Source organism: Gopherus evgoodei, chromosome 1 (assembly GCF_007399415.2).
Source record: "Gopherus evgoodei ecotype Sinaloan lineage chromosome 1, rGopEvg1_v1.p, whole genome shotgun sequence".
Lineage (NCBI taxonomy): Eukaryota > Metazoa > Chordata > Testudines > Testudinidae > Gopherus > Gopherus evgoodei.
This window is the reverse complement of record NC_044322.1, coordinates 353,686,978-353,710,708: the sequence shown is the minus strand read 5'-3', so window position 1 is coordinate 353,710,708 and position 23,731 is coordinate 353,686,978. Positions and strand designations below refer to the sequence as shown.

General features: G+C 40.5%; 1 protein-coding gene across 1 annotated transcript in view; it reads right to left on the bottom strand.

The window, feature by feature from the left end:
- UPF2 (UPF2 regulator of nonsense mediated mRNA decay) overlaps positions 1-20,051 on the bottom strand; it is a 126,627-nt gene extending 106,576 nt beyond the window's left edge. The window contains 3 exon segments of the mRNA XM_030568767.1: positions 11,433-12,212; positions 13,772-14,148; positions 19,950-20,051. Of these exon segments, the coding sequence (XP_030424627.1) occupies positions 11,433-12,212; positions 13,772-14,130 (1,139 nt within the window). The 5' untranslated portion in view covers positions 14,131-14,148; positions 19,950-20,051.
- Positions 20,052-23,731: the final 3,680 nt, after the last annotated feature.

Sequence of the window (23,731 nt, the reverse complement as noted above, 5' to 3'; positions counted from 1 at the left end):
TATGGCTTGCAGCAGGCCTGCTTGCATGACATCGCAATGTTCCATGTGATGACTCCTGTCTCGGCTCTGAAAATACTGCAGGATAAGGCACAAGATGGTTGTAATGCTCACAACAAGAATGCACAGCTGAGCGGGGTCCAGGTTTCTCAGTCTATGGTGCACGCACAGCTAACACAGGCTTTCGAAAAAAGGCACGAGGGTTGTTTGCCACTGATATCAGGGTAGGGAGGGAGGAAACTGCATCATGGGAGCCCAAAGCCATGTTCCCATTTCACCATGCAACAACGTTTTGGTCCCATTAGGCATTACAAGCCCCTCCTAAAACTCACTACAGCTAGTTGCACTGTGGAATAGCTACCACAGTGCACTGCTCTGTGCATCGATGCAAGTGCTATCAGCGAGGATGCACTCCACCGAGACAATGATCTTGATATGGACACACACAACCAACTTAGTAACTGTGGTGGCTGGATACCGAGTTACATTAAGATGACTTAACTTTGAAGTGTAGACATGCCCTCAGCAAATACTGTCCCAAGTTTAAGAGACCTCAGAAATGGCAACTGAGATGAAAGTTACCAGATGTATTTGGGACATTAGGGGCAAAGTTGTGGCCCTACTGTAGTCCACTGAAGTCAATAACAAAACTTCTGTCAACTTCAATAGGGCCAGGATTTCATCCCAGGTACTCAACGGAAATTACTCCTTTTCACTTCTGTTTCAAGTCAGTTTCTAGTCAACTCCAGTCTCTGATTAATCTTTTATACAGTTTGAAAGGCAACATTGTTTTTTAGATTCAGACAGCAGCTGTTAAAAGCATACTGAATTCAAGTGGAAAAAAGCAAGATTAATCACAATGGCATGATATTAAGGTGAAATATCTAGTAAATAGCTAGGTCTAGAAATAAATATTATATATATCTATAAAGATGAAAATATCTGATTTTCATAATGTACTATTTGTTTCTAGCAATATTGATTTATAAAATTTCAGATCTCAAAACCATGACTGGTCTACAGGAGCACTTCCTTGTCATCAGTTAAGGAAAAAAGATATCAAGCCCTGTGCAATTTTTGATCCATATGCATTCTAAGCACATTTCAGTATTTGGCTAGAGCCACAGAACATGGATGTAAGCCATGTCATAAATCAGACAAATACATTCTAGGCTTGAACAAAATCTCCTCCCCAAATGCAAGTATTCGGTGAAGGATTTTGTATTCTATTCTTTAGTTTATTTGGCTGCTCTCATCTAGTCTGGAACAACATTTGAATAAATTAGTATCAACGATATTTGTTAATTTATTAAACTTGCATCCTGGAGAAAACAACAATCTCTGGCAATTCCAGCTTATGGCAAAGAACCACCACCAATATTAAAAGCTGGCCTATTATATACAGCTGCATGTCTGTCTCTTTAACCTTTGATTCCTTGGAAATTTAAGTAATAGAAGCATCATACAATGCAGAACAGGCCTCATAAAGACCAAAAGGTGGAGTTTAAGCCAGTTTATGATTTTGGCATTAAAAGACATCAAGTGGTAAATCATGTACCACACTATTCAAACAAGTAGTAACAATAGTAATCCTCTTGGGCTTTTTTAAAACCAAAAGAATGGAAATTATCAATTTGATGCTGGCTCTGTTTTTCTTAATATTTAGAAGACACAAACACTCATCCATTTCACCTCCACTTGTAACAATTTTACATTCAACAAACACTTTGCCTACACCACAGGCACTAGGATGGCTCCCGAATAGGCCAAACTTTTCATTGGCCACTTTGAGGAAAAATTTCTGGACAAATGCACCATAAAACCAATGATATACCTGAGATACTCTAATGGTATTTTCTACTTTTTGACAGACAACCGAAACTTCCTCAAAGGTTTCCATCACAACTTCAACAACTATCACCCATCCATCAAACTCTCTTTAGAACACTACCACACTAGCATCAGCTTCCCGCACACCAGGATCAGCTTCAACAATGGAAGCTTACAGACAACTACATACAAGAAACCCATTGATCACAAACACGATCACAGATCCAGGAATCACCCAAAACACCAAGAAATCTCTTTCTACAGCCGGAGACTCAGACACCACAGACTCTGGGAAGAAAGTCCAGGATACACACCTTCACACACTTAAAACCATCTTCACCAAACAAGGACACTCCACCAGAGAAGTTGACTGCTTCATTGAATGGGCCACCCAAATACCTGGAAAGAACCTGCTTCAATACAGGACCCAAAAAACCTCCATCTCTCTGCAACTGCACACGTCTAGTTGTCACCTACCACCACACACTTGAACCTATGGGGGGGGGGGATCATTAAACAGCTACAACCCACACTTGACAGGGATCACACCCTGAAAGAAATCTTTTCCAATTCCTCTACTCTGGCCTTCCAATAAGCCCCCAAACTAGCAAAGATCATTATCAGAAGCAAGCTCCCCCCAGACCAGGACACAGCATCTCAAAGCAGCACCACCTCCGGCCATAACAGATGCAAAACCTGCAGACATATCTCTGCTGCTACGATGATCAATACCCTCCACAATGCACCTTTCCATATCCATGGGTCCTACACATGCCTATCACAACATGATATATACCTCATCCAGTGCACCAATACCAACTATGTAGATGAAACCAGACAAATCAATAGATTCTTGAAAATGATAAAACACAGCAAAATGATAAAAATAGCGTATCACCTGAGGGAGAACATTTTTTCCCAAATGATGACTGCATATTTAACCTCTCAGTCCTTGTCCTCCAAGGAAACCTACACACAATACATTGGAAGAACGAGCTTGGGAACTTAAATTCGTCACTCAGCTAGACACCAAAAATCATGGATTTAATTAAGACACTGGATTTGTGATTTATTACAACAACCTGTAATGCACTAAGGGCTTGTCTACACTGACACTTTACAGCGCTGTGTCATGGTACAATTCCCCACTCTGAACCTTAGCGTCCAAAAGATGGGGTACCAGCATGAATTCCTCTAAGCTTAATTACCAGCTTAGAACCTGTAGCGCTGCCACCAACCAGGAATTCCAGTGCCTGGTACACTCTGGTCCCCTCAAAACCTTGCCCATGGACCCAGCAAGACCCAGACTCTCTGGATCTTAACACAAGGAAAGCAAACCCTTTCCCTCACCATTGCCTCTCCCAGACTTCCCCTCCCTGGGTTACACTTGAAGATCACTGTGATTCAAACTCCTTGAATCACAAAACAGAGAGGACAATTCACCTTCCTCCCTCCTTCTCTTTCCCCCTCCCAGATGCTTCCTGAGAGAGAAAGTAATCCTGGCACAGAGAGAAATCAGCCTCTCTCTCCCTCTTCCCTCCTTTCTCCCCACCAATTCCCTGGTGAATCCAGACCCAGTCCCCTGGGGTCTCACCAGAATAAAAAAACGAATCAGGTTCTTAAACAAGAAACTTTTAATTAAAGAGAGAAAAACAGTAAAAATTAGCTTTGTAAATTTAAAATGGAATAGGTACAAGGTCTTTCAACTATAGGCACTGGGAATACCCTCCCAGTCTAATATACAAGTACAAATTAGAATCTTTTCAGCAAAATACCAATTTGAACTCCTTTCAGCCAAATACACATTTGCAAATAAAGAAAACAACCATAAGCCTAACTCACTTTATCTACCTAGTACTCACTAGTCTGAACTTATAAGAGCCTGTATTGGAGAGATTGGAGAGAAACCTGGTTGCACGTCTGATCCCTCTGAGCCCCCAGAGTGAACAAAAACCAAAACTAACAGCACAGCACAAAAACTTCCCTCCCTCAAGATCTGAAAGTATCTTGTCCTCTGATTGGTCCTCTGGTCAGGTGATAGCCAGGCTTACTGAACTTGTTAACCCTTTACAGTCAAAGAGATATAAAGTACTTCTGTGCTATTAACTTTTCTTATCTGTTTATTAACTTTTCTTATCTGTTTATGACACGCTGCAACTTTCTCGCTTGGGGTGTGAAAAAACACCCCTGAGCGCAGCAAGTTTCAGCGCTGTAAAGCGCTAGTGTAGTCAATGCACCAGTGCTGGGAGCACTAGTCCGCTTATGGAGGTGTTTTTTTTATAGCGCTGGGAGAGCCACGATTAAACAGCAGCGCTTTAATGTTGCTAGTGAAGACATGCCTTAACCCTCCTTTATCCTACGACTGTAGAGGTGTTAACTGCCTCCTTTACTTTGAATGATCTCTTGCAAAACATGCTAACTCCTTACCTGTTGCACCCTGTATTTAGCCGATACACTGAGTATCTTTCACAGACCTGAAGAAGAGCTCTGTATTAGCTCAAAACATAGGCCAGAGCTATACTATAAAATGACATTGACATCACTACGTTGCTCAGGAGTGTGAAAAAACCACAGCCTGAGTGATGTAGTTATACTGACCTAATCCTCAGTGTAGACAGCACTGTGTCAACAGAAAGCTTCTTCCAACAACATGGCTACCCCCTCTTGCAGAGATGGATTAACTACGCTGACAGGAGAAAAACTCTCCCGTCCGTGTAGAAGCCTCTTCACTGAAGCACTGCAGCTGCGCCGATGCAAGTTTTAAATGTAGACCTGCCCATAATGGAACAAATTAATCCCTGTGCTAGTGCTGAGTTTGGCCCAGGGAAAAAAGGGCAGTTTCTGCCACTGTTGATCCCAGACTGCTAGGAATTAAATGTGGTCCCTGTCACAGGTTAGGTCTGCCCTGACTTTTACTTAGCTGGCCAAGACCCCTATGGGTTTTACAGTAGCTGGGACACAGTACTGCCCCAGCCACACCACTTCCTGTCTTTAACATGTCCCCTGCTATTTGACAGGTTCTCATGGAGATGAAGGTGCAGAATCAGTTCTGTACTGGGGGGGGGGTGAGGACAAGGGCTGGTCTCCTTTGCCAAAGGTATTCTCCTTGGGGCCCGTTCAGCTGATCCAGGGCCCATTACACAAAAGTGTACGCTCACACCTAGGGCTAAGTCTACACTAGAAGTGCTACACTGGTGAAGCTGTCATAGCACATCTGGTGAAGACACACTCAGGAGAGAGCTCTCCCATCAGCATAATAACTCCAACTCCATGAGAGGCACTAGCTATGTCAGCAGGAGATATTCTCCTGCTGATATAACACTATTCACACCGGTGCTTATGTCGGTATAACTTACAGCCCTCAGAGGGGTGGTTTATTCACACCAGAGTGCTGTAAATTATGCTGAAGTAAGTGGTGGTGTAGATGTTGCTTAAGAGTATGTCTACACTGTAATTAGACACTGATGGGCCTGTGCCAGCTGACTCGGGCTCATGGTGCTCTGACCAAGGGGCTGTTTAATTGTGGTGTAGACTTTTGGGCTCACTGCAGTCTGAGCTCTGGGACCTTCTTATCTTGCAGGGTCCTAGAGCATGGGCTCCTGTCCGAGCCTGAACATCCACACAGCAATTAAACAGTGCCTTAGTACGAGCCCCACAAGCCTGAGTCAGCTAGCATGGACCAGTCATGGATTTTTAATTACAGTGTAGACATACCTAAGGGGCTCCAAGACTACTGCGAAATGGGCTCAATGTGCACTTTCAAATAAAAGATGACAGTATTTTCCTGTCTAGTTGTCCTCTCTGACTGGTTTTATAGTAGCTTGAATGCTGCTGGTGTTAGTGGCATCTGATTGACCAGTTGTTACCAATGACCGAACCTGATGCTGCAATTCAAAAACAGAGAAGCCAGTAACTTGGAATGTAATGTCAACTCCACCTTCCTGGGAACAGGCTGCATTACTATGTTTATCATCAACTTTTGACTACTAAAAGGAAGAAAAAGAAGGGAACTGACCACAAGAGCATGGTACTCAATATATTCTAGTTGTTAAAAATGTCAATTTCCAGGCATGCCCAAATGGCTTCAGTGTTCAACTGATCCAGGTAAATTTCAATGGTAAAACAAAATAATAAAAATAATAATAATTAGGGCTGTTGATTAATTGCAGTTAACTCACGTGATTAACTCAAAAAAAAACAACCAGTATTAAAAAACTACGATTAATCATAGTTTTAATCGCACTGTTAAATAAAATACCAATTGACATTTATTAAATATTTTGCATTTTTTTTATATTTTCATATATATTGTATTCTGTGTTGGAATTGAAATCAAAGTATGTTATATATTACAAATATTTGCACTGTAAAAGATAAACAAAAGAAACTGTATTTTTCAATTCACCTTATACAAGAAATGTAGTGCAATCTCTGTCGTGAAAGTACAACTTACAAAACGTAGCATTTTTTTGTTACATAACTGCACTCAAAAACAAAACAATGACAACTTCAGAGCCTACAAGTCCACTCAGTCCTACTTCTTTTTCAGCCAATTGTTAAGACAAACAAGTTTGTTTACATTTACAGGAGATAATGCTGCCATCTTCTTATTTACAATGGCACCAGAAAGTGAGAACAGGCATTTGGCATGGCACTTTTGTAGCCGGCATTGCAAGGCATTTTACATGCCAATATGCTAATCATTCATATGCCCCTTCATGCTTTGTCACCATTCCAGAGGACATGCTTCCATGCTAATGAAACTTGTTAAAAAAAAAAAAGCACTAATTAAATTTGTGACTCAACTCCTTGGGGGAGAATTGTATGTACCCTGCTCTACCACATATTTCATGTATCAGAGGGGTAGTCGTGTTAGTCTGGATCTGTAAAAGCAGCAAAGAATCCTGTGGTACCTTATAGACTAATAGACGTTTTGGAGCATGAGCTTTCGTGGCTGAATACCCACTTCCTCAGAGGCATGCATCTGAGGAAGTGGGTATTCACCCACGAAAGCTCATGCTCCAAAACGTCTGTTAGTCTATAAGGTGCCACAGGATTCTTTGCTGCTTTCACATATTTCATGTTATAGCAGTCTCGGATGATGACCCAGCACATGCTGATCATTTTAAGAACGTTTTCACTACAGATTTCATAAAATGCAAAGAAGGTACCAGTGTGAGATTTCAAAAGATAGCTATAGCACTTGACCCAAGATTTAAGAGTCTGAAGTGCCTTCCAGAAGCTGAGAGGGACGAGGTAGGGAGCATGCTTTCAGAAGTCTTAAATGAGCAATGCTCCATTGTAAAAACTAGAGAATCCGAACCACCAAAAAAGAAAATCAACCTTTTGCTGGTGGCATCTGACTCAGATAATGAAAATGAACATACATTGGTCCACACTATTTGGGATTCTTATGAAGCAGAACCCGTCATCAGAATGGACGCATGTCCCCTGGAATGGTGGTTGAAGCATGAAGAGCTTTATGAATCATTAACGCATCTGACACAAATATCTTGAGACACTGGCTACAACAATGCCATGTGAACACCTGTTCTCACTTTCAGGTGACATTGTAAATAAGAAGCCAGCAGCATTATCTTCCGTAAATGTAAACAAACTTGTATGTCTTAGTGATTGGCTGAACAAGAAGTAGGACTGAGTGGACTTCTAGGCTCTAAAGTTTTACATTGTTTTATTTTTGAATGCAGGGTTTTTTTGTACATAGTTCTACATTTTTAAGTTCAATTTTCATGATGAAAAGATTGTATTTCAGTACTTGTATGAAGTGAATTGAAAAATACTATTTCTTTTTATAGCACAAATATTTGTAATAAAAGAAATATAAAGTGAGCACTATACACTGTGTTCTCTGTTGTAATTGAAATTAATATATTTGCAAATGTGGAAAACCTCCAAAAATACTTAAATAAATAGTATCCTATTATTTATTTTTTTAATTGCTACACAGCCCTAATTTAAACCTGCAAGAGACCCATGCCTCACACTGCAGAGGAAAACAACAACAACAACAAAAAACCCAGGATCTCTGCCAATCTAATCTAGGGCGAAAATCCTTCCCAACTCCAAATATGGCCATCAGTTATACCCTAAGCATGTGAGCAAGACCCACCGGGCAGATACCTGGAAAAGAATTCTTTGTAGTAACTCAAATTCTTCCCTCATGTAGTGTCCCATCTCCAGTCACTGGGGATTGTTGCTACTGGCAGTTGCCGATGGGCCACATGCCATTGTAGGCAGTCTTGTCAACATCCCCTCGACATTACTACACACAAGTGACATAAGTTTTACTGGTTTCATAGTTTTTCAATGAAAAAGGTTTTTTACTGCATTTAAAAGGTGCTATTTACACTTCAGCAACAATGAACAGTATTTCCTTGCCAGTAAAAGCATGAATTAGGGATAGTTTCCGTCTTCTAAAATAAGCATTCTGAAAGGAAAAAAATCAATCAGTTGACAAAGATTTTAAATGTATTGGCCTCCTCTATAAATGAACTTGTGGATCAGAGCTTGCTACTAAGTTGTTTATACTGTTATTCACTAGGTTTATAGATCCAATAACACTTAGAAACTCAGTACTAATCTGAAGTGCTTAAAGATGAAATTGTAGAGTTCCATGTTTACTGTATCTTAACATGCTTAATTTACAAGAAAAAGTATAGCTCCTCCTTGCCCAGCAGTTAGCTTTGAGAACTCAGCCTGGGATCTGAGAGTCAAGCATGTTTTTTTCTTGCTGATCCATCATCACCAGTAACAAAGATTCTACCAGCCAGATTATGTCTTTAGTGACACTTTATCTTCAGGTTTTGCTATCAATAACACCTGTGCACACTACTACCGCTTTCAGCTGATTTATACAAGGGCAACTGGTTGTAACACAGGGTTTGTCTTCACTGCAGTATTAACCTGAGTTATAATTTGAGCGTCACTACTAACCTGAGTCCCATCCTCACGGAAAAACCCTTCATTCGAGCATGATGGTGCTTTTACTTGAGTTGGTGGTCCCAGTGGAGTGGATAGTCAACAGCTCAAGTTAATACAACTCATCAGCTGCTAACGCAACCACTACACTGTACTCTGGGTAGTTTGAGTGTTATTTTGCAGCATGGCTACTCTCGGTTGAACTAGGCTAACTCAACTTAACTCTGCAGTGAATATATGCCCTAAGTAAACAATTGAGTTGATATATAAAGAAGAACCTAGTCTAGCTTTCTCCCTCTTCAAGTTGGTTCTGCAGTACAAATGGGAATAAAAAGTAAACTTATTTTTGTCAGTAAAGCAGATTGTCTTTCAATAGATCTGTTGAGTAAGGAAGAAGCTAGTATTTTTATAGTCACTTTTTAGAACAGAACCACTCTCTAAATGAAATTCAATTGCATACCCAAACTTCTCATTGGTCTTTGGCTTCATGCCATCCAAATCTAATACATGCAAGTATTTGGTACGTCTACGGAGAAAGAACAATCACATTAAATTAAGCAGAAAAGAAAATTTTTGAGAAATTGAGAAGTATCTCTCACTCATTCCAATTGTTATTAAGGCAGAAGGATAACATTTTTAAATCCATATAACTGATGCAACCATCTCCACACAACCCTAAATGATACTGTTTTATCAGGTATGCACCAAAACAAAACTTTGTACCTTAAGTTCTATATCTTTTGTCAGGAAAGGTTTCTCAGGTCCAGGATGGAATTTATGGTTGAGAAAGAGACTCGAGAAAAGCGAATAGGCTGACATCCAGGGCATTTGCCTGGGGACGGGAGACCCTGATCTATCTGATTCAGACAAAGGACTTGAGTCTGGGTCTTCCATATCACCCCTCAGCTGAGTGCCCTCACTACCTATTGGCTATTCTGGGGCCTCTCTTTTTTTCTGTGGTTTTTCCCACACACAAAAACTTCTCAAGATCTTGGGTTTGTCCCAAAAGAGTTTCAAAGACAGGAAAAGAGTCTCCTGTCCAGCTCTATACTAATAGCTCTGTAACTGAAACACCCAGTCAGGAGTTTAAAAACTCTTTTTAGTTTAGTAAACTAATACTCCTGGAAAATTTTATAAACTACAGAACTTTACAATTGTTTTTAACTGCTTGGTAATTAAGAAAAGATGCATGTCAGTGGACTTAAATGATTAGTTGGACATGCCAGTCCTCTCAACACACAGAACAGCTGCTGCTTAAATGAACAGCCAAAATGAGAAGGAAGGACAAATGTAATCAAATCAGCCAGCAATGAAGTTCATCTACCTGTTCCCGCTGTTTCTGCTACATTTGTCTTTATCCCAGACTTACTTAATTTGTAACCATGTTAGTTTAAATAATGAAGGTATACACATTACATTGCAAAAAAAATTATACTTGTGTTTTGACTCTCTCTGAACAAGCAAGTAGTATAAGGAATTGGACTACAGTAAAAGTCACTACACATTCCAACTTCTTACATAGCAAAATACAGTCACTTAACAACTGATAGGGGTGGGACTGGACTACAACAGATGCTTGAGTTTGTATCTCACATCTAAATCCTTATAATAGGCCAAGCTTAATACCAAAACTGGTCACCCCACGCTCTGGGAAAACTCAAATTTGAGTCTAGATTTCAAACCCCAACGTTTGGACGTGTTCAGATCAGAGGGATACGTATTTCAGATCCAGAATTTTGGTTCAGGCCCATCACCAATAACTGCACAATTCATGTGCTTTTGCTTGTGTATTGGAAATATTCTAGGAATATAGGAATTACCATATCATACGAATGAGATCATATGATTAAAATGCCTGTCATATAAGAAGACTGGACTTGATGACACAGTAAGTCCTGTCCAGTCCTGTGTCCTATCAGACCATCAGTCCACCTAGGAGAGCATTCTGGCTTCAACAATGACCAGTACTGGATGCTTCAGAGAAAAGTGCATATTTATTCAACATGCCTATGGTGGAAGTTTCTTTCCAGCTTAAGACATTTACAGTTAGCTGAGGTCCTGAAGCATTTAATGTTTTGAGTCAAGGTTTAACAGGACATGGTTGAGTAGTTTAGGCCCAAATTTTGATTTTAGATTTTAATATACAAGAAATTTGGAAAGTACACTTCTTTGACACATGATTTCCCCCCTAAACTTAGAACTATGCTGACACCATGTACAATGTTGGTACACAAAAAAAAAACAAAAAAAAACCAAATCCATATCAGCATATGGTCCATAAGAAATATGTGGGTGGGAAGGGTAAAAAACACTTGGTGCCAACTGGAAAAGGACAAAACCAGCTGGGAAAGAAATGTTAGTCTCAAGCTGTTAGAAGAGTATTACAAAACCAGTGGAGGAGTTAAAAAAAATTAAAGCAAGAGAAACTTATTTAACAGCCTCCCTCTAAAAATTATTTAAAACCTAATGCCCCATTACTTAACATTCCAGGCTCTAAAAGTTTTTCTAGTTGGGAAATCTTTCAGCATGTTATTTCAGAGAACCTTCTGCAAAAAAGAGCATCTTACACAACATTGTACTTTGGTAGCAACAATTAAAGAAATCTTTAAGCATTCTATGAGCTGCACTGTTATATCAATTTATTAAGTACAGTATTTAAATGTCACCTGTTTTGTCTCTCAATATTTTGTAGCTCTCTGTGGTCCCTTTTCAGGTGTTTGGTCAAAGATGTAAAGTATTCCTTCAACAAATTCTGGAAGGGCTGTTGCTTCTCTGGGCTGATTATCTCACTAGGAGGAAAACTCAAGTTAAACTTCTCTGCAGCATTTTTAACCTTCCTTGGTACCAAACCAGCAATATCATCTCCACAGTGCCGGCAAAAGCTTATTACCACAGAAACATGAGCATGGGTCTCTCGATCAGCATTAATAATGTTTTTTAGCTGTTCATAGATTAAAGACAGACCTTCTTTATCAGTGAAAATCCCAACTATTGTCAATTCTGCAATGAAACGCAAGTCAGTTCTTAGTTTGGTAATGTTGGGAGTTTTCTCTTCTTTCCTTGCTTCAAAATGCTTTTTCCAAACCTGAAGTAGTGATGGAGCAAAATCAGCATAGCGCTGGTGAAACAGAGAACACAAGTGCACGGCACAGTTCACATCTGATATTTTCAGCTTTGCTTCAACAATAGAAGCTACAGCTTCTGCAATGTACTTGCTTAAATTGAGGCTATTAAAATCATGAGACAAGGAGTCCCTCTGTTGTTCTGTGATAGTTTTTAGCTTCTTAACAAAAGCAGTGTTCTTCTTCAGACTCGAGTCCAGCCTGCTAAAGAAATTCTCCTCAGGGCGGTTATCTGGTGCATTCTGGTTCTTGCTGCGGAGTTCCTTTCTTGCTTGATGGCGCTCCCAAGCTTCCTGGTGGAGTTGATGTGCTTCCTCTTTCTCTCTAAAGAAAAACAACAATAGTTATAACCTGGTAAGACCACACTAATTTCCATTATAGATTACTGAATTTTGTAAACTGATAGGTAAATGAATCATTTCAAAAAAAGGATAATGAACCACAAGCTAATTGATCTCAATTGTAGTGCAGTTTAAATTTTTCCTGATACTTTATATGTACTAATGAATGTTCTGTAATATATTTTACTGATAATAAGGAAGTCCTAGTAACTCCAGGGCTTCACTAAATAGCACTCTTCTATTAAACCTTTTCTAAGAAAGTGCCATTTACATATTAAAATAAACATATTAGCAAGGCTCTATATAGAAATTTTTTTAATCACAAATCATTAACAAAGCACAAATATTACAATCCTTTTACTCAAGAAATACAAATCAACTTTGGGACAGAACACAGCAGTTGTTAACAGAACACAGTAACACTACATACGTGTTCTAGATAAGAAGAATTCCAAATCCAACTGAAACTGCAAGGGCAATTTAAGTAGAAAAAATGTATTCACCCAGCCTGGAGTCTGACCAAGACAGACACATTAATACTCTTATGCTTTTTAAGTGTCATGGTATCTTTAATGAACACAAATGGTCAGAATCTTGGTTTTGTTTCCCTCCAACACCATAGTGTCTCTTAACACCATGCTATGGATACTGACTTGGAGAAAAAACTAAATTAACACCACTTTCTGCTGTATCCCTACCCAGGTTCTCCTTGCAGGTTTTCCACTCAAATACCAATTATTCATGACTGCTGACTATTGGACAGCTTTAGAGATCACAGCCCACTTCCAGTGCTTAAAAGTTTACAGCAATAGCTTACAGTAATAAGTGACTTGTGACTGAAGTACCAGAGAGAGTCAAGCTGCCCAGCACCTATTCCTGGATGGATTTTATTGTGATCATAGGCAAGTCACTTGGCTTCTTTCTGCCTCTGTTTCCCCATCTGTAAAATGGGGATAACACATCTAAACCTCAATAAGACTGGGTGATGCTTAATTCAAGCACATTTGTATATCACATGAGATCTCCAGACAGATGACATTACCGAAATCCAATGTATAAGCTAAAGTGATAGTATGTACATCAACTACTGCATACTTTTAGCTTCTCACAAATAGCACTGAGCATATCATTTGACACTATCTATATTAGTGGCTCTCAAACTTTTTTTACTGGTGACCCCTTTCACATAGCAAGCCTCTGAGTGCCACCCCATATTATAAATATATAAAAAAGTGTTTTTAATTTAACACCATTATAAATGCTTGAGGCAAAGCAGGATTTGGGGTAGAAACTGACAGCTCGCAACCCCCCATGTAATAACCTCACGACCCCCTGAGGGGTCCCAACCCCCAGTTTGAGAACCCTTGATCTATATTTACTAAACAATTATATATATATTTACCTTCTTATTCATAAAATTAAAAGAGTGAACCAATATTGCAGTCCTCACTTTGGCAAAACTCCCACTGACTTCAATGGGAATTTTGCCTGAGTAAGGACTATCCCGTTAGGCACAGTTAAAACTTAAAACATAAATCTTACTTCAATTGTGCAGCTGCCTCCTCTTGCTGACGTTTTACTTCCTCTTGTTTCTTTTTCTCTTCCTCTTCAAATTTCTTTTTTTCTTCATCCTCTTTCCTCTTCTGCTCTTCTTCAGCTTTTATCTTGTCCTCTTCTTTTTTCTTTCGCTCCTTGTCTTCTTTTTTCCGTTTATCCTCCTCCAGTTTTTTCTTTTTATCTTCAGGTGTCTTGAGAGTCTCTCTCTTCAGGCCAACCTTCAAATCCTCCTTTGGTTTCTCTCTGCTGCTAACTGATCGCCTTTCACTGAAGTCTCTCTCTTTGTTATTTAATGAAGATTCTTTTTCTTCCATACTGGCTGACTTTTTGCGCTCAGCTGGCATTATGTTACCCGGGCAAATCTGCAGAAGTACAGGAATATCACCATTATTATTGTATTTTCAATATATGAACAAACTAGTTTTCACTGTATCCTGACATTCACTTAGAATAGTTGAGGTAAATCTGCATGAGGACTAAATCAATTAGAAAATTGGGTGAAGCTAAGCAAGCAACTTGGAGGACGATATTCACAAGAACTACACTGCCACACTGTTCCCATGGTACTAAGATCATGATTAAGAAGAAAATGTGGGGACTGTACAAAATCCAAATACCTGTAATTGCTTTCAGCATATATTATGGAATTCTCTTCAACCTGAGCTGTGAAGTCAGATGACTGTTCAAAACTACCAGAGCCTGGAGAAAACCTAATCTTTGCAGCAAAGCTAACACTTCCATAAAAAAAAAATAATAAAAAAAAAATTCCTGACCAGAGCCAACTACCTACAAGCTTTAATTAGAAAAAAAACCTCAAAAGAAAGGCTTTCCCAGAAATCTTTTTTCCCCTCCACCACGAGCTGCAATTTTTTTTTTTTTTTAACTGTTCATGCAGTTCAGCTTGAGACTGCTGTTATGCTCAATGCTGCTATGCACTTCTGGATCCTCAAGTATTGAAACAGTTACAGTGGGATGTTTATAGGCTGATAAAAACTACAGCCCCAATTCAGCAAATATTTATGTACGTGCTTAGCTTTAGATCCAGATTTTTACAGGTATTCAGGCATTGTTGTGCTAGTGTTACAATACATAACTGATTTGGGAACCTAAATCTCATTTGCAAAAGGCATTTAGGAGCCTAAAACTATTGACAGTCAATGGTATTTAGGCTTCTAAGTCCCTAAAAGCCTTTTGAAAATGAGAGCCTTTAAAAATCTGAGCCTTGGTTCCACTGTGATTATTCACGTGCTTAAAGTTAAGCACACACATAAGCATTTGCAGAATCAGGGCTGAAGGGAAAGGGTTTTTTAATACCCTAATTTCTAGTAAGTTACGCTTTTAAAATGCCTTCCTTTTTCCCCAGAGCAAATTTTAAAAACTTTTGAAGTGACATTGCTGAATTTGCAATCTTCTAGGGGGAGGGAGGAGAGACATCTTTTGCTATTATACTAATATGTACTTAAATTGTTAGAATGAAAAGTGAAAAATTTCTTTTTGCTATTTCTTTTCACGTATTTTCTACACTTCAGTCATCCTGGACAACGAAAACTGACTAGTGAGATTAATTTGTTTCTTATTTTCTTAAAATGTTTGGGTAAAAAACAAAACAATGGGATATGTGTATGTCAACAGAAATAAAAATGTAAGAAAAATGTTTTCCAATATTGAAAAACTATTTTATACACCCACAACATGGGCCTTCGCTATCTAACAGTGCCCTTTAATCCATGGGTTTTACCTGTTCTCGATGATACATATTTGAAAGGTATACATTTAAAAATGAAATACCACATTAATTAGAAATAGGGATTTTCATCAAGTACTTTTTCCATTTTCTCCTAATTATATCAAATAATTCTTCAACATTTTTCCCCCAATTATAATCAGTCTTAATACTGTATTGAACATAGGGAGTTTTCCACTAAAAATTCCCTAAATGTTGGTCTGATTCTTATGAAGATTTGTTTTAAACCAATCTACCTACAGAACAAAAAAATTCACCAAGGATAGCAACAGAAAATTCACCACATATAGCAACAGTTTAAGGTTTACCACACTGTGCTCCTCTCTCACCATTACTGGTATGTCTTCACTGCAAGAAAAAGTGCTTTCTTAACTCAAGTTAACTATGGTAATATGATTTAAAATAGCAGTGAATACCAACTTACTTTTAACTTGGGTTAGCAGCTTGAGTTCATTCCCTGCTCTCACTTGTGGCGCAAACTTGAGGAAAAAGTCAAGTTGCTATGTCCTCACTGCTAATTTAACCTAAATTAGCAAACCCGAGATAAAAACCACACTTTTTTCTCTATTTTTTTTCCAGTGAAGACATACCAGTAATGGTGAGAGAGGTCTGTTACCATGGATGGCCCATTCAATACTTGGCCTCTTTGCTGACAGAAGTCCCAACTGCCAGGGTTCGGAGGGAGAGGGTACTGATTTGTATTCATTGGGAACAGGACAGAGGGCAATTAATTTCACACAAGCTACACAGCTGCTAGCAGATGATAACACTCTGACTCCCTAATGACCTGATAAGTAATGAAAGTATTGGCTAACTACTGCTGAAAAACTCCATAGGACCAGAGCCCAACACTGATCCTTTCAGCCATCCAATCCCTGCTGTATTTTGACTTTTTGGTTTAATTAAAATTGACTTAAAATAGATTTTTTATTAAGTCAATACATTTAAAAAGCAACATACTAAAGGCCAGATCCTGCAACTGGATCTGTGGAGATAGGTTATATGTAGGTATTTGGGATCTAGATGCATCCGGTTGCAAGATCAGATCCTTTAAACATTTTGCCCCAAGTTCAAAAGTAACATTTAGCAGTCGAAGCTTACAAATGGCATATAATGGAGGCCATATCAATCCAAGAAAGCTACTCAAGGTTGTTTTGGGAGGAGAGAGGGAGTTTAAAACTGAATGCTCTTCCATATTAAAGTCAGCTTAATGTCCCCACCAATGAGATTCAGTACATTTTAATATTCCACTAGATTCTCTATAACAATGGAACTTGATAAAGTTGTGTTCTTCCTGATTACACCACTAAATAAAAAGCTTGGTTGGAAAAAAGTTAAAGGAAACATATCTATAAATTTAAAATGACCTTTATTAAAATTATAGAATCATAGGACTGGAAGAGACTTTGAGAGGTCATCTAGTCCAGTTCCTTGCATTCATGGCAGGACTAAGTATTATCTACACCAGGGGTAGGTAACCTATGGCACGCGTGCCGAAGATGACATGCCAGCTGATTTTCAGTGGCACTCACAGTGCCCAGGTCCTGGCCTTCGGTCCGGGAGGCACTGCATTTTAATTTAATTGAAAATGAAGCTTCTTAAACATTTTAAAAACCTTATTTACTTTACATACAAAAATAGTTTAGTTATACATTATAAACTTATAGAAAGAGACCTTCTAAAAACATTAAATGTATTACTGGCTCGCGAAACCTTAAATCAGAGTGAATAAATTAAGACTCGGCACACCACTTCTGAATGGTTGCTGACCCCTTATCTACACCATCCCTGACAGGTGTTTGTCTAATCTGCTCTTAAAAATCTCTAATGATGGAGATTCCACAACCTCCCTAGGCAGTTTATGTTGTAATTTTAGCACAAAAAAAAAGATTTCTGAAAGTTAGTAAACCTGGAGTTAAAGTTAAAAACAAACATCCAAAAGACAAGAAATTAAAAGTCTGTTAGGTCAAAAAAATAAATGCTGGAAAGACCCTAAATATTTGTTAATACTCTAATACTGTGACCATTACCTTTGTTCACACACTAGCTGCTGCTTGAAAAAAAAATTTAAGCATCCCCTGTTGCACATATAAATTACAGTAGCATGGTCATTTGCGGAACAGTCACAATTTGCACCCACCCTGCTAGCTTACATCAAGATCAGGGAGAAATTCAGGACTGTCTTTTGCAAAGGAATGTCTCATCTTTGCAGGTATGTGGCCTGTATATTAAGGCTGATACTGAGAATTTTGATCTCTGATCTATAACTGGCCAACACTGGATAAAGGAACAGGATCAGGAAAGGTATACAATTCATAATGTGGTGAACAAAGACAAGATCTAGTATGGATGATGAGGGCTAAATGAAAATTGTTAGGTTTTGACCATGCTATGTAAATGATAAAGAAACTGAACCACTCATTTGAGTGTGTATGAGGGAAACAGGTATTAGCAGTTTATAACCAAGTATGTAGTAGAAACCTGTGGCTCATAACTAAAAGTTGGATACAAAAAGATGGGGGTAAAAAGGAAAGTCAGAGTTAAGGAAGGTGTTGAAAACTTTACTGGGGTGCTCTGTAGTGACATTTAGGGGTTTTGAACTTATAGCCTTGTAGTGACATCACTTCCAAATGTTCGGTTTTGTTAAATATTGTACAACTTTCTAATGTTTTAAATTAATTAGTTTCCTCCCTTAACACAATCTTTAAGTTTTGTTGGGAAATTTTCTTGATTTGTTTCTGAATTTTTATTTCTTTATAACAAGCCTGATATGTGAAAACTTGATATAGTTGTACTCACAATAGTTCAGAGTACAAAGACGGTCAGTTTTAGGACATCTGGGGAACTTATAATATACACAGGAGTCCAGCCCCAGCTTTTTTTAAAATAGTACACAGATAATGCTCAGCAGAAAATACTTATAAAAAAGCAATATAATCTTGAAGGATCCCAAAGAGTTATATACAATATATACATATAGCATAATTAATGCAGCCACCTTAAAAGCTGAAATGAGGAAGCTCAACACCCACCCTTCTGTATTTAGTTTTTCATCATCTGCAAAATGGGTTTACAATAATAGTGGCGTTTTGAGGCTTCATTAACTTATGTTTGTAAGCACTATGAAATCCAGGGATGAAAGTCAGTATATAAACGTAAAATACTAAAGACTAGATTTTGTGTTTGATTAGAAAAAAAAAAGTTTTTTTCCCAAATCTCTCTCTGCTGCTATGGGAAGTTACATATTAGTCATATGAAGGTTCCCATTACAAGTTCTTGTCCAGGTGTTCTCTAAAATGCTGGCTAAGCAAATTCAGGAATTATTTCTATAAATTAATCCCATTTTGATAAGGTACTTAAAAATGAAAACTGCAAACTCTGACAAATATGACAAATATTCCATGACAACTGTGCGAACAATCAGAATTAAACAAGTTTCAAGAATAATTCAAATGATCTGCATCAGTGAAATGCCACAATCACCCAGTCAAACCTAAACTCAAGTCCTCAAAACAAACCAAAAGAGATGGAGGAAGGGGAAAATTCATAATTAAACACAAGCATGAAAGAGGTGGGTTTGATCTAACATTGGTGACTGAGTTTTACTTTCTATTCTGCCTACCTTATTAACAAAAAGTTTTTGCTGTCCTAACTCTATAGATGTGCCTACTTTGCTAGGGTGAACAGAAAAAGAAAAGGCCTAAAAAACAGTCACTAGATGGAAAAAACCAAATCTTTCCACACAAAAGTAAACAAACAATCCTCTAGCCTGCTCTAAATGACACATACAAACCAATCTCCACCGAACATCATTGTTCAACTGAGCGTCCCCCACCTTTGTCTAGCCCTTCAAATACCAAGCCCCCCGCTTTCTACTTGCCTGCCTGGCACCTCATCACTTCTATCCCTCCATCTCCTCACCCCTTTACCACGCCAAGCCCTTTGCCCCCTGGCCTCATCTTACTCTCCTCCACCCTACACTCCACCCACCCAGCCCTTCCCCAACATTTCCCCCCTCTCCTTCCTCAGGGAAACCAGAGCCAACTTCCCCTCGCATGTCCCCCAGCCCGCAGCGAGCTGCCTCCCGCTCACCGCCCCCCTGTGACCTCTCCACGCCCACCAGGCCCTTCCCCGCACTCACCTCTCCCCACGCTGAAGCCCGACCTCCTCTCCTCTCCCGGCCCCGCCCCAGGACCCTCCCCACCTCCCGACCCCCTCCCCGGCCCCCACCCACGCCCTAGGCGCTCTCCTCCAGGTAGCCCCGCTCCCCTCCAGCCCTGCCCCGTCCCGGATGTCCCTGCAGGCCGCCCGCTCCCTGCCCCGGCCCCGCTCCCAGGAGCCCCCCACCCCCAAAAGCCTGCTCCGCCCCTCCAGCCCGCCGCGGCCCCTCTCCCCCGCCCTCAGGCTGGGGGCGGTTACCTCTGCCCGGTGTAAACATCGGCTCGGACTCCGCTAGCCCCTACTCCACCACCAGCTTCTGCCCCCTCCCCTTGCCCGCAGAGGACCCCGGCCTGCCCCTCGCGCCGCCTGCCTGAAAACACTCCGCAGAGGCGGGGCGGCTCAGCCTGCTCCTGGCTGCAGGGGGAGGAAGCGAGTAGAGCTCGGTCTAGCCGCTCTGCCGCGCCCCCCAACAGCTTCGTCGGCGAGCGGCGGCTGCAGACAGGTACGTATCAGGCAGCGCTTGGGCAGCCCCGAGCTGGGGCGGGGTCCTTGCGGCAGGCGGCGGGCTAGCTCGGGCTGCTCTGAGTCTGGTTACTAGGAGCAGGAGGTTGTGAAGGCGGAAGTGGCCAGAGGGGGTGGGGGGACAGGTGTTGGGATCCGGCCACCATCCTGCAGAGTAGGGAGCACTGCCCCTCCCTAGCCCAGGGACATCAGCCCACCTGTGGCTCTAAGCAGTGATGTCACCAGGTTATGATGTGACACATGACTTGTTTTGTGGGATGACATCACATTGCATCCTATTATGTCATAGCAACATGTGATGAGGGTTTGGTGAGGCATGGTCTCCTATCATATGTCATGTGTGATGCCCTCTTGGTATGTTTATGTCACATCAAGCACACTGTGGTGGCACAGTGCAGTACGATTACATTCATGGCACACTTCGGTGACATCTGTGGAGCATGATGTGCCCTCAAACTTCAAATGCATGACTACAGAATGGAAAATAACTGTCAAGGTGGTAGTACTGCAGAAAGGGATCTGTGGTTTTTAGCGGATCACAAATGGAATATGTCAACAACGTGATCCAGTTGCAAAAAACCCTAATATTTTGAGGGGTGTATTTACAGGAATGTCATATATAAGCCACTGGAGACCATAAGAACCACATTGCTGGTAGGGATGTAAAATATTAATGGTTAACTGATAAGTAAGGCTACAAGTTTGTCATGGATTCCATGACTTTCTGTGACCTCCATGACTTCTGCAGCAGCTGGTGCGCCTGCACCAGTCAGATCAGCCACTGCTGGGCAGTCTTTGGCACCATGCCTCCCCATTCCCACCCAGCAGAGTTGGATCTGGGAGGGGGCAAGGGGTTGGAGCATGGGATGGGGTATTTACTTGGGGGCGCTACCCGGAAGTGGTGACATCCCCCTCGCTCAGCTGCTAGGCGGAAGTGTGGCCAGGCAGGTTCCTGGCCAATGGGAGCTGCAAAGCCAGGACTCTGGGTGGAGGCAGCATGCAGAGCTGCCGGGCCACACCTCCACCTAGCAGCTGAGCGAGGGGGATGTTGCTGCTTCCGAGGAGCCCCACAGGTAAGAGCAGCCCAGAGCCGGGTAGGGAGCCTGCCGTCCCCACCAAACCCCGTCCCCACCAGCAGGGGTCCTGGGCTGTGCACCTCCACCCATCTCCTTCCAGCACCAGCTGCAGCCCAGACCCCACTGTATGGGGCTGGGCAGCAGTCCCAACCCCAGACCCTGATCCCTGTTGTCTTAACAATTAAATGGTTAACCAATATAATTTTAATAGTTTAAATGGGTACTTTTTAGAATTACATTTACATCCCTAATTGGTGGGTCAGACCAATGGTCCAGGTAGACCAGTATCTTGTCTTCTGACAGCAGTCAATACTAGTTGCTTCAGAGGGAATGGCAATCATTGAATGATCCATTCTTTGTCATCCAGTTCTACAGTCAGAGGCTATGGACACCCAGAGCATGAGGCTGCATCCCTGGACATCTTGACAGCCTTTATTGGACCTATCCTCCATGAATTTATCTCATCATTGGCAATCCCTCAGTTCGAGGATGATCTCTACCACAGATTTACATATGGGTCCTGAGATGACTAATTCTTTTGGAACCCCATTATAGTTTTGGCCTTCACAACATCTCTTGGCAACAGGTTCTACAGATTGACTGTGCATTGTGTGAATAAGTCAATTGTAATTGTCACCCTCTACTTGGCACTGGTAAGGCCTCAGCTTCAGGATTGTGTCCAGTTCTGGCTACCACAATGATACTTTAAGAAAGAGGTGGACAAAGAGAATCCAAAGAAGAGCAACAAAAATTATAAAAGGTTTAGAAAACCTGACCTATAAGGAAAAGTTTAAAAGACCTGTCCAGGTTTAGTCTTGAGAAAATAAAACTGAGTGGGGGAATCTCATAACATTCTTCAGATATGTTAAGGGCTGCTTTAAACAGGACTGTGATCGATTGTTTTCCATGTCCTCTATACGTAGGACAAGATGTAATGGGCTAATCTACAGCAAGGGAGATTTAGATTAAATATTAGGAAAATCTTTATGATCTCTGGAATAGGCTTCCAAGGGAGGTTGTAGAATCCCTCTCATAGGAAGTTTTTAAAAACAGGTTGAACAAACACCTTACAGGTGTGCTCTAAGTGTACTAGGTCCTGCCACAGTGCAGGGAACTGGACTTGATGACTTCTCAAGGTCCCTTCCCATCGTATATTCTGTGCTGCTTGGGGTTTAGATGAGTAATAAAAATTAGGTCCTCGGCAGTTGTGTTCATTACACATGCCATGCCACTTTATGTATTATCACATATATAGCATTATATATTTCTGAAGGAATTCTGCATCAAAAAATTAAAAATTCTGTACACAATATTTTAAAATTTTGCATATTTTATTAGTCAAAACAACAGAATATAATCATGGCCAGTTTCAATTTTTTTGGTAATTTATTTCAAAATACCTGTCAACAAGTTGTTACAGACAGCACAAAAGATTCAAGAAATATTTTTTTGACAAATAGATTCCTTACTTGGCATATTAATACAGAACTTGATATATCTTTGTTGACAGTATCTTCAACACTGAAATTAAATATTTAAGTTAAACAAAGACATTATACAAAAGTATTGTAATAACCTGGCCTAAGAGGGCACTAGCATCCTTAAGGACTGTTTTGTGTCTGTCATGTCTTGTCCAAATTCAAGCTTCTATGTGTATTTAAGGTTTTTGGGTCACACTACAGTAGCGGGAGGGGGGTTGGTGAGTTAGCTATACATTAGCTGTAGCATAGCAGGTAGTTAGCATGGGAAAGGGAGACAAAAGGTAAACTCTGTGTGTGTGGGGGGGGTCATATACATGGTTCACCAGCCAACATCCCTTTGTCTCCACAGGTGGTATGCACACCCCCGGGCCAGGCACAAGTGGGAGTGCTGGGGGTGTGGGCAGTGATAGGTGGGAGCGAGCATGGGGGTGGTTCTGGCTCATCTGCAGGCAAAAATATTACATCTATACATAACTAATACATTTGAAATGTACAAAACTGGGAAAAGGAAGCATTTTGGAGGAAATCACAAATTCTGCATGAAGAAGAGAAAAATTGCAGGGCACATTACTTCTGCACAAATTCTGCCTTGCACAGCGGCTCAGAATTCCAGCAGAAGTAATTATAAATGTTATAATTTAAAATGGTCAGCAATATGATATTAGGGTTACTTTTTCTGAGCTGGAGGTGGGACTAAAGCATAAGGGAACATATTGGGTTTACCTTTTGGTAGGGAAATTTTGTAACTAAAAAAGTTTGTGATTTGGAATCATTCAGTTGTGCACATTGTTAGCCTATGTAATCACATTACTGTCACTTTTGTCCTCTCTTACTTTTTTCCCTATTACTTGTCCCTCAATTGTGTTTTGGCTTTAATCAGATGGCAAACTCTTTGGAGCACTGATAGTATCTACTTACAACACCTAACATACTCAGATTCCAATCTTGATTGGGACCCTTT